The 10,849-nt window shown below is 37.7% G+C and overlaps 1 protein-coding gene across 4 annotated transcripts in view; it reads right to left on the bottom strand.

The window, feature by feature from the left end:
- Positions 1–421: 421 nt before the first annotated feature.
- qtrt2 (queuine tRNA-ribosyltransferase accessory subunit 2) overlaps positions 422–10,849 on the bottom strand; it is a 28,343-nt gene continuing 17,915 nt past the window's right edge. For 2 of the 4 annotated variants that reach the window (XM_043700635.1, XM_043700638.1), the window contains 3 exons: positions 7,927–8,037; positions 4,350–4,449; positions 422–2,084 (listed from right to left, as the gene is read on the bottom strand). In XM_043700635.1, coding sequence (XP_043556570.1) covers positions 1,847–2,084; positions 4,350–4,449; positions 7,927–8,037 — 449 coding nt within the window. In that variant the 3' untranslated portion in view covers positions 422–1,846. The remainder of the gene's footprint in view (positions 2,085–4,349; positions 4,450–7,926; positions 8,038–10,849) is intronic. The other 2 variants (XM_043700636.1, XM_043700637.1) reach the window with 2 other exon arrangements.

The raw sequence follows: 10,849 nt of genomic DNA, 5'->3' as shown, positions 1-10,849 counted from the left end.
CAACGTAATCGTAAATCAATTGTATTTCAGTGACGGTTTCTTTGAGAAATTACAACTGGCCAGGATCAGTATTAGGAAAGATCCTTTGGGCTAGACAGTAGATGGTCAATATCACAAAAATTGATAGCAAAAGTATTCAATTGGAAAATTAAATGATAAGTCTTAAGACGTGCACATCACAATTAATGTGTTGATATTTTTTCTAAAAGGCCTAGACTTGGTAGCCAGATCTCTTCCTGGAGATGGGAGACAGTAGTTCAGAAGCAGATGCCAACTTACAGAAACTTCAACTGACAATATCAAAAATACACCTTTGTAAGCTATTATTCCATTGGCAATATCAAAGTTGCAATCTCAAATGGACAGACTTGGTGAAACATAGCTCCACAATAAACATTACAGACTCACTCTGTAAGCAATATCATAGTTCAGTCATTTTTTATTAGAAATAACACAAGTTTATAATAGTGAAGAACTTCAGAATAGACAAAACATTTGCTTTAATAAAAATGCAGCGCTACAGCTTTCAAATTGAGAAATGCTTTTAAATTGCAAAGAAATTTACACAAATACAGTCTAACATACTAGCAAACAATTTTGTCTCATAAATAAAATGGGTTCCTTTTGCTTCATACAAACTTAATTTTTAAAATAATTATCGAAGATTGAAATGTAATTGATTTAAACTGGTACATTGATAGTTTGCAGAAATAACACACTTTACTAAGTTCTGTGGAATATTATTTATACAAAATTTACTAAACCAAGACACTAAAAGAAAGACTTGATACATTCACACAGAACTCCTACCTAATTTCTTACCAAAAGGGGAAACAGTGGCAGGTATTCTGACCAGCAGAGTCACAATAGTTGTGTGAACCAGGCAGAGGGCACGGATTCCTTTCAGTTTTATGAAATTGTAATTGGGAAAAAAAAGTGGCAACTTTTTTTTTTGAGTAACCTTCAGCAACCACTTTAAAAAATCACTGGTTAGATTGTTCATGTCCTGATTCAATATGTGTAAAGCTAGTGGAATTAATAATGGGGAGCCTCTAACTGGCATTGAATTCTGGTTTGCTTCATAAAAGCAATGTTTGCCTGTTTAGGACAGAATGACTTGATCCTCACAGCTCACTTGATGACACATGGGCAGACCCTGCCCTTAATTTCTCAGAACCAATGGCTGCAAATTTAATTATTCCAACCTCCAACAATGCTTCCTGCCCCAAGAATTATACATCAGTGTCTATAAAGAATTAAAAAATGCTTGTTGGTGCATACATTGTATATTCAACCAACAAAATGTAAACTCTAAAACAGTGTGTGTAGGAATTCATTGAAAGAATGAAGTTTTGTCAAATAATTTCAAGACATCTTGACCATATTTTATCACAATTAGACAAATGCTCAAACCTAAAAAGGTGAAAAAAAGGCAAATATGCCATTTCAACAAATTTGTTGGAGTAATCATTTAATTACAGACAATCACATCAGACAGGTTTTCTGCCAAGTCAAACATGTTACTAGCCTTTTTGTACTCAAATACATTTAATGTAAAACATTTGCTTAAAAATAATCTGCACACATCAGTCAAAGAATTAATGAGTCAAAGCATGGCTTTCAAATGGTGTGCGCAATTTTAACTGTTATACATTAATGTAATGTGAAAGATACATAACATGGAGGAGATGGGGAGGCTGAGTATTCAGTTTACAATTAGTATCATCAAATGTCAAAATAACCGACTGACACTAAATCCAAATAACTCATTGTAATGTCTGTCTGCTTTGAAATCCTTATACATTGGACACCCATTTCCTCCCTTGTTAATCATATATTAAATATGTCACTGTTGTAACTTCTGTTTTATAATGAGTTCCTTAAGTTGATGCATCTTGTCATCTCTCACAGCATCACGAATGGACTGGAAGAAACCAAAGTAGTGATGCTGGTTATGAATCATGAGAAGAACTCCAGCCAGTAGCTCATTTGTTGTGAGAAGATGATAGAGGTAGGCACGCGTATGGTTCTTACAGCAGTAGCAGGAACAGTCTTCTAACAAAGGCCTGAAATCTGCACGGTACCTGAAACACATGGAAAATAGACACCTTTAAACCAACCATAGAATCATTAGCTCTCTTAAATAATACACAATAAGCCACAAACTTTAGTACTAGTAAAAACACTAAAAATGAGTGACAGTAGCCAGGGAATGCAAAATTGTGAGAATTGCACTATACTCTATTGACTGTATTCTTGTTTACAGCATCTATTCCATCAATAATTCACAGAGGCAGAAAATGTCAGTTATTATCCAATAATGCCACTTTGTGATTTATATATCCTTGCAAACTAAGTAATTCAAAAGGCTTCTATCTGTGCATAACTACTGGTAAACAATAATCTACTGTAATTGACCTCAAGATTCATTTTTGTCTTCCACAGGTTAAGAGTTCTATTAGGCACCCATCTCATAAAATGGACAGATGGTTCAGTTGGTGCAAGCAACTGTTGAGAGAGAATTACATAAAGCTTCCAAGTTTAATTACTAATTTGGCCTATCTGAGCAGTCAGCAGCATGACAAGAGAATTACATAGGGAGGGCTGTGAAGAGAAACAATGAGGGTAGAGCTTTCATTTCTGATAAATGTGCCACCATGTACACTGAAAATTCTGTGCCTGTCACTTCAGAGACTACAAAGGCAAAATGACGGGCATAAACTCACACTGACTTAAGAACATTAAGGGGTGACATAACTGAAGTTTTTTAGATGATTAAATAGTATAATGAGAGAATCTATTTTCTCCAGCTGGAGCTGGGGAGACATGTCCTTATAATCAGGGCCAATTCATTCACAGGCAATGTTAGGAAGTGGTTCCTCACAAATGACAAACTGGAACACTCCTCCTAGAGGCTTGGTCATTTGAAAATTTCAAAACTAAATTTTCTTTTGTTTGTCAAGCAAAGGCACTACAGGTTACAAAACCAAGCTGTTTCAGTCAAGGCAACAATCACACTAAAATCAAGTGAATGACAGAACAGCTTCAAAGGACCAAATGATCTACTTCCATCCATACATTCCAATCAGACTTGATGCAGGGCAGATTGTACAGGCTTGCTGCTAAGGATCCACATGAAGAATGAGCACTTGGGACAAAACCCCAAATAAATTCTAAACAGAAGTGAATGGAGGTATGCAATACAGGAGAAATAAGTACTGGAATAACAATGCTGGCAACATAAGGCAGAGGGATGCACCTGCAATATATCTGTTTCAATCACGAGAATGGAACATTTTTCATTTTACAAACATAAGCAAAGTACTCATTGGGAAACCAGAAAAAAAAATTGTAATGCACTGTGAAAGTAAACCTCCAGTGCCAAAAAGGTGTGTCAAGATATTTGGTTACTGCACAGAGCTGACACTGATTGGATACTGGACTAGAGGAGCCCTCAGAAGGGGAATTACATCAGTATTTTCTGCAATGCATTTCCATTTAGTCAATGTTGCCAAGGTTGGAGGGTTTGAGCTACAGGGAGAAGCTGAATATTCTGGGGCTGTTTTCCTTGGAGCATCAGGGACTGGGCGGCACGGTGGCATAGTGGTTAGCACTGCTGCCTCTCAGCGCCAGAGACACGGGTTCAATTCCCGCCTCAGGCGACTGACTGTGTGGAGTTTGCACGTTCTCCCCGTGTCTGCGTGGGTTTCCTCCGGGTGCTCCGGTTTCCTCCCACAGTCCAAAGATGTGCAGGTAAGGTGAATTGGCCATGCTAAACTGCCCATAGTGTTAGGTAAGGGGTAAATGTATGGGTATGGGTTGGTTGCTCTTCGGCGGGTCGGTGTGGATTCGTTGGGCCGAAGGGCCTGTTTCCACATTGTAATGTAATCTAATCTAATCTAATCTGACTGAGGGGTGACTTTGTAGAGGTTTATAAAATCATGAGGGTCATGGATTGGGTAAATAGACAAGGTCTTTTCCCTGGGGTGGATGAGTCCAGAACTAGAGGGCATAGGTTTAAGGTGAGAGGAGAAAAATTTAAAAAGGGACTTGGGAAAACTTTTTTACACAGTGGGTGATGCACGTATAGAATGTGCGGCAAGAGGAACTTGTAGGGGCTGGTACAACTAAGACATTTAAAAGGCATCTGGATGGGTATACGAATAAGAAGGGTTTAGTGGGATACAGGCCTAATGCTGGGAAAAAGTTAGGGTTCTGGTCGGCATTGACGAGTTGGACTGAAGGGTCTAAACCATATAGAAAAACAATACTTTTAAGATAGACTTTACTGAACACTCTGCACATATTAAATACAATAAATAGTTCATTAAAAATTGAAGAACACTTACTGTTCACTTTTCAAATTGATCGTAAAAGGAACTGTCTTGCCCCCTTTGTCTGAAGCCTTATTACTTATCTCGTTGTCCCCACAGCCACTTCGGTCCAGCACTGAAATATAATTGAAAGCACTTGTTAGAACTTTAGCTTTATCTTATGTTGTACAATGTGCCCTGATTGTTCTCAGCTCTTGTAAACAAGATGACCAGTGGTGAAATTTCACATTAAAAGAAAGCCTTCCCTAGTTATTGCATCATTCCAAGACATTTGATTCTGTTGTGTTGGTGTATCTGTAAACTGTAAATTTCAGTTTAGCAATCATTGCAGCATTTGCAAGAACGACGTAGAATAGAATATTTCAGATTCTAGAATAAAATAGAGTCTCCTTTATTGTCACGTGTACTCAAGTACAGAAATACAGGAGTAGAGTGAAAAGTTTTATAATGTCGCCATCTTAGGTACAAATCTTTGATAAGTTATTAAAAATGAATCTTCACACAGTGTTTTTGAGAAGAAGTAATTCATGTGACTTCCTTAAGTCTGTCCACCAACTCCAATATACATCACAGCAGTGTGAAGACATTTGCTCCACTTGCTTGGATGAGTGTGGCTCCAATAATACTCAGAAAGCTTGACATCATCCAGGAAGTGCAGCCAGTTAAATTGGTATTTCACACCCACCACCAACAAAGCAGTGTGGAAGTTGTAGGTACCATCTGTAAGATGTATTGTAGGCAACGGAACAATGTTCCTTTGACAACAGTGCCCAAATTGATGACCTCTATCACCTGAAAAGGATAATAACAGCAGACAGATAGGAACACCACCACTTGCAAAAACCTCTCCAAGTCTTCACTATCCTGACTTGGAGCTACACACTGATCCTTTACTGCTGCAGTGTCAAAACTTTGGAACTCCCTTCCCCTCAGTAATGTCAGTGCATCTACTGTAGGTAGGCTACACCAGGTCAAGGCAGCAGCTCACCACCATTCTCTGGGGCAATTAGCAATGCACAACAAAATTCAACAGTGTACAAGCTGAACATAGACAACATAACTGAAGAGTTAAATTAAACATTGTGGCTGTACTTTAGAGATGTCCAAGAAAGCAAACAGAACAATGAGAAGGTCAGTTTCCTCAATGTTAAAACGAGAGCAGAGCCTTTCGGTAAGCAGTTAGTTAATTTAGTTGTGATGATTTGCAAATAATCTTCATATTTCAGATTCAGATGATTTTTTTTAAATAGGACTTTTTCCTGACTAGCTCTTTTCACCCACCAACAAAGATGAAGTGAAAATAGTCTGTAGTTTATGAGATGGTGCTGCACTCTACAAACCAAATTCATGGTATTATGATTGTATGGCATCTTGTGCGAATACGGGAAGGGCTAGACTCCAGCAAAAAAGTACAAACAAAAAAATGAAGCAGAGAGATTGGATATACTCTGACCCAAGCCTTAACCCACAGCCTCAAAGGAGGTTTTATATTTTGAGCAGCGTGTAAACACCATTTTTATAATTAGCTACTTTTATTCCCCGGAAATCACACTTCATTTTTTTCCATTGTTCAGCTCACTAACCAATCATGTTAAATGAACAGACTGAGCATGTCAAAATATATCCACACAATCACGTGAATAAATTGCACCATTCACAAAAATAATATAAAAACCATATATTCCCAAAATGCATATTCTACTATATGCTTTGTCACAGATTACCAAAAATAGAATTCTCATGATGCAAAGAGCACAAAATAGCATTATAACAAAATAGCATACTACAAAGAATATTACAAATGCAGATCACACAACTTGAATACCTAAAGTGGTTAACTGATAACATAAAAGGTACAAAAATATTCATTACTGCCAACTTTTTGTAGAGAGATGGTTCTGCTCCTTTCTGAATATCATATTTTAGTATTAACTTTGCACTTAACTTAGTTCTATGCAAATTGAAAATCAGGTTTTCCTCACTGACTCAGTCAAACTGCTTCAATTCACCACTCAGGATAAGGAGTTTGAAGGGCTAGCTCTGGTTTTTGCTAAGGTAGCTTCTCTCAATCAGGACATTAAATTAGGTGCTGCTCCAGATCACAGTCCTTGATTTAGTTGCAGCCAGAAAACTAGGGTTTCCATTACTACTGGCAAAGTACTAACCTACTTTGGAAGGTGGGTATGCATGGTTGACAGGTGAATCATAGAATCTCTACAATGTGGAAGCAGACTACTTGGCCCATCGAGTCCATACCATGCCTCCGAAGAGCATCCCACCCATAACCACACCCCCATACCCTATCCCTGTAATCCTGCATTTCTCATGGCTAATCCACTTAGCCTGCATATCCCTGGTAAATTTCCCACAAAGTGTCCATGGCTAATCCACCCAACTTGTACATCCTTAGACTGTGGAAGGAAACCAGAGCACGAAAAGGAAACTCACGCAAAAACGGGGAAAATAGGCAAATAGTGACAGATAGTCACCCAAGAGTAGAATCAAACTCGCTTCCATGGTGCTGAGAGGCAGCAATGCTAACAACTGAACCACCATGCCAAATTTGATGAAGACAGAGTCTGACTGTGAAGGTAGGATGTGGTAGGAAGGCAAACTTATTAATGATTTGAATGAAGGTTTTGGCAACACATTGTACAAATTTGCAGACGATAGCAAGACTTGTGCAAATATTAGGACTGTAGGACAATCTTTGACAGCTTTAGGTGTATCTTGACATATTGAGAGATTGAGCTCATGATGGTTAATTAGAATAAATACAGTATTATGGGAAGGGCTAATATTTAATAAGTATCCATCCTTTGAGGGAAAAAGGTATTACAAAAGGTGGTGAAGGAAGGAGATCTGAACATAAAGATATAAACAACACTGAAACACCAGCTGTAACAAATAGGCTGTAACAAACAATTGACTATTTTGTCATTTTACAAGATGGCAGAAAAAGGAAAAACATTCGGTGCTGTTGCCAAATTTAAAAATACAGTATGTTTATAAATATTGCTGCAGCATAATGTTTCTTTGTATTTATTATGATCTTAATAGGTGTAGCCCTAATTTTCCTACGAGCCATCAATCTCAGAGCATATCCTCATTCTGATTTAATTTCAGATAGCAGATCATCATTAAAATGAATCAAGTTGATATCTTTTAACACAAATTAAAACTCAGAGCGCAAAATGTTTAAATCAAGATAGTTTTCTTGCATAATAGATTGTAGATATCATGGCATATTTCAAAGCAATTATTTCACAGATTGATGAATTTATCAGTACTTCAGAATGTAATAAAAAATGCTTTATTCATCTAAGTTTTAGTTGGCCTTTTTACAGTTGTAACATGTGACTATTATTAAATTATATATTAAAACATTGCCGGTGAATGTATAAATTAGACAGGCTTTAAATGCAGCATTACATTTCACAATATTACAAATGGTTTTTCTTTAAAAATGTTTGTCTGCTGGTTAATAAAAGGAAAATACGTTCATGCATTTTTTAATACGAAGAAAATAGAAATAGTTGCATACACGAAACGGTGATAATTTGTTCAAAGTTTTGAGCTACTGCTAACTTACTTGAATAGATGTGATTCCCTTCACATTGTTCAATGGTCATTGTGTTGTAAGCAGATATAAGTTGTTGGTCTTGTACCTGATGTAGGGGACCAACAAGATTCTTTTGTTCTGCTGAGATACAAAGGAATTCATTGTGGTGTGTATATTAAGTTCCTTGGTTTCCTGATTCTCAGCCAGTACATACCTTATTCTGAATTCAATGCTGAGATTCTTGATCTTCATTTTAAAGGATCAGATTACAATTACTTTTTAGTGACCTCAAATATTTTCCACATATATATTTTATTTCTTAAAGCAAAACAACTTTGGAAACCACTGAGCATCTCTACAAGTGCCAATCAGAAGTAAATCAGCAGTGAGTCGGAAAGTGGTTGATAATTTTGTTTAACAACGCAGGTCAGGTCATTAGGTCCTTTCTATTGCTGACACATACAGTTATGCAAGGTTGTTAGCTGGAGCTAAGCATCTGCCAACACTGCATATGTCTTTTGAAAACAGCAGGGAAGTGGGACTAGTTATTAACTGATTCACAACCAGAAGGAATGTGAAAGATTGAATGCTCTCTTTCTGCATTATGAAGATTCCAATGGAATTGTTGAAATAAAAATGTTTGAGATAAAATTTGTTATATATGGTATGCTTTTGTATGTTTTAGCTATCATAGGGTAACTAGTTTAAAAACCAAGCCATGTCTCACCCCAGAGTTCCATCTTTGGAAAGATTAAAGGATCAAATGCACTTCGAACACAAAGATCCGGTTCAGATCATACCATTAGACATTGGGTGGGTCTGGTTACCACCTAGGAGATATTGGACACTGAAGTTATGTTTTGTACAAAGGCAGTCAACATGATAACGTAAAGGAGTGGCTGACACCTCTGAACTAAAGCAAATATCTTGCAGCAGATCCAATGGCCTCGAAGCAAAATGGATTAAAACACCTGAATATACCCCCATATTTTTCATTGAAATCCAAACCAGAACAAATGTTAATATGCAACTTTCACTACTGAACTAAGATGCTAATCAAAACCAAGCTTTGATTCAATACCAGGTCACAAGAAAAACTGATACCAAGAACAAAAAAAACAAAGAAAATTTGCTGCCCAGGAACAGGTCCTTCGGCCCTCCAAGCCTGACCCAATCCAGATCCACTGTCTAAACCTATCGCCCAGTTCCTAAGCAACTGCATCCCTCTGCTCCCCACCTACTCATGCATCTGTCCAGACGCACCTTAAAAGAATCTACTGTGCCTGCCTTCACTACCTCTGCTGGTAACGCATTCCAGGCACCTTTGTGAAAAGTACTTTCCGCGTGTATCCCCCTTAAACTTTTCATTTCTCACCTTGAACGCGTGACTCTCGTTATTGAATCCCTCACCCTGGGAAAAAGCTCATCTCCATCCACCCTGTCTATACCCTTCATGATTTTGTAGACCTCAAATCAGGTCCCCCCTCAATCTCCTTTTTTCTAATGAAAACAATCCTAACCTACTCAACCTCTTTTCATAGCTAGTAATTGCTTCTTCTATGCAGTACTAGTGTGGGCTGACCAGCTCTCTTGGACATAATTTAGTTATTGCGAACTATTTCATCAGCTCTAACTCACATCTCTTTGATGTTGCATCTGCACACAAACTTGGAAATGCAGATTTCCATCAAGACAAAACTCTTTGTAAGTTAACTTGTCTTTAATATTTCTAAATTCTGAATTTTCAAAATTAAATATCTAGAATATACAAGTTTTGTGATTTTAAAAAAAGAACAGATTTCTGAACTGCAACATTTCGAAGCATCCAATTCTATTACCAGCAACACTCAGTTTTTTAAAAATTATTTATTCTCGAGACATTAAGTGTTGCTGGCTGGCCAGCACTTATTGCTCATTCCTAGCTGCGTTTGAGAAACTGGCGGTTAGCTGCCTTCTTGAAGCACTGCTGTCCATGTGCTATCGACTGCCATTAGGGAGGATTTTGACACAGTGACACTGCAGCAACAGCAATACATTTCCAAACCAGTATAGAGATTGTAACAAAGTCAGCCAGATGGACCTCAGAATATATGAGTTCCTTGATTGGATCAGATTACCAATCACAATCAGGGAGTTCTGGCTGACAGATGTTCTTTCACTCTATGACAGCTGGCTCTGAGGGAGCTGGATCAATGTCATGGATTTTCCTCATGTATATAAAGGGTGACTTGCTTATGGGATGCTGCTGTCTGTGGAATTATTCCACATGATGGAGAGTAGATTGGAGGGGAATTCGCAGATGGTGGTGTTCCCATATATATGCGCTTTAGGTATCTTTTTAAATTGAAATGCTCATGGGTTTGGAAGGTGCTATTTCAGGATCGGGTAGTGAAAAGCTATGACGTGTACCTGAATGAGAAATGTCAATGTCCATTCAATGTAACTCTTCATATGAATGGTTGAAACCAAAGTATTTGATAGTCGTTAAATAAGAGCAGTTATGCTTGATTTTTTCATGTTGTACCAGTAACAACCTGCGGAAGCGTATTTATTTATTGCTACATAGAGCAATGAAATAACGGGATCAGAGAACAGACAAGATGACCCACAATCTCAAGATTAAAGGTAAAGATACCAGAGGTCTGTATGTGTCTGACAATTATATCATCAACACCTCTCATTTTGACAAACATCAAAACGTTACAATGTAGAAAAATTAGTTGTCTCGCTTTAAAATCAACATTTTAATTTTAACATCCAACATGATCTGAATAATTAGCCCTGTTGTGTTTGCAAACCTTTACTTAATAGTCTGCTTACCTTTTGCACAATGTATATGGCTCAGTCCTCTTTCAGGAGAAAGTGAGGTATGCAGATGCTGGAGATCAGAGCTGAAAATGTGTTGCTGGAAAAGCGCAGCAGGTCAGGCAGCATCCAGGGAACAGGAGAATCG

This window comes from Chiloscyllium plagiosum, chromosome 12 (genome assembly GCF_004010195.1).
Source record: "Chiloscyllium plagiosum isolate BGI_BamShark_2017 chromosome 12, ASM401019v2, whole genome shotgun sequence".
Lineage (NCBI taxonomy): Eukaryota > Metazoa > Chordata > Chondrichthyes > Orectolobiformes > Hemiscylliidae > Chiloscyllium > Chiloscyllium plagiosum.
Note: the sequence above shows the minus strand (reverse complement) of the source record. Positions and strands in the feature narration are given on the sequence as shown.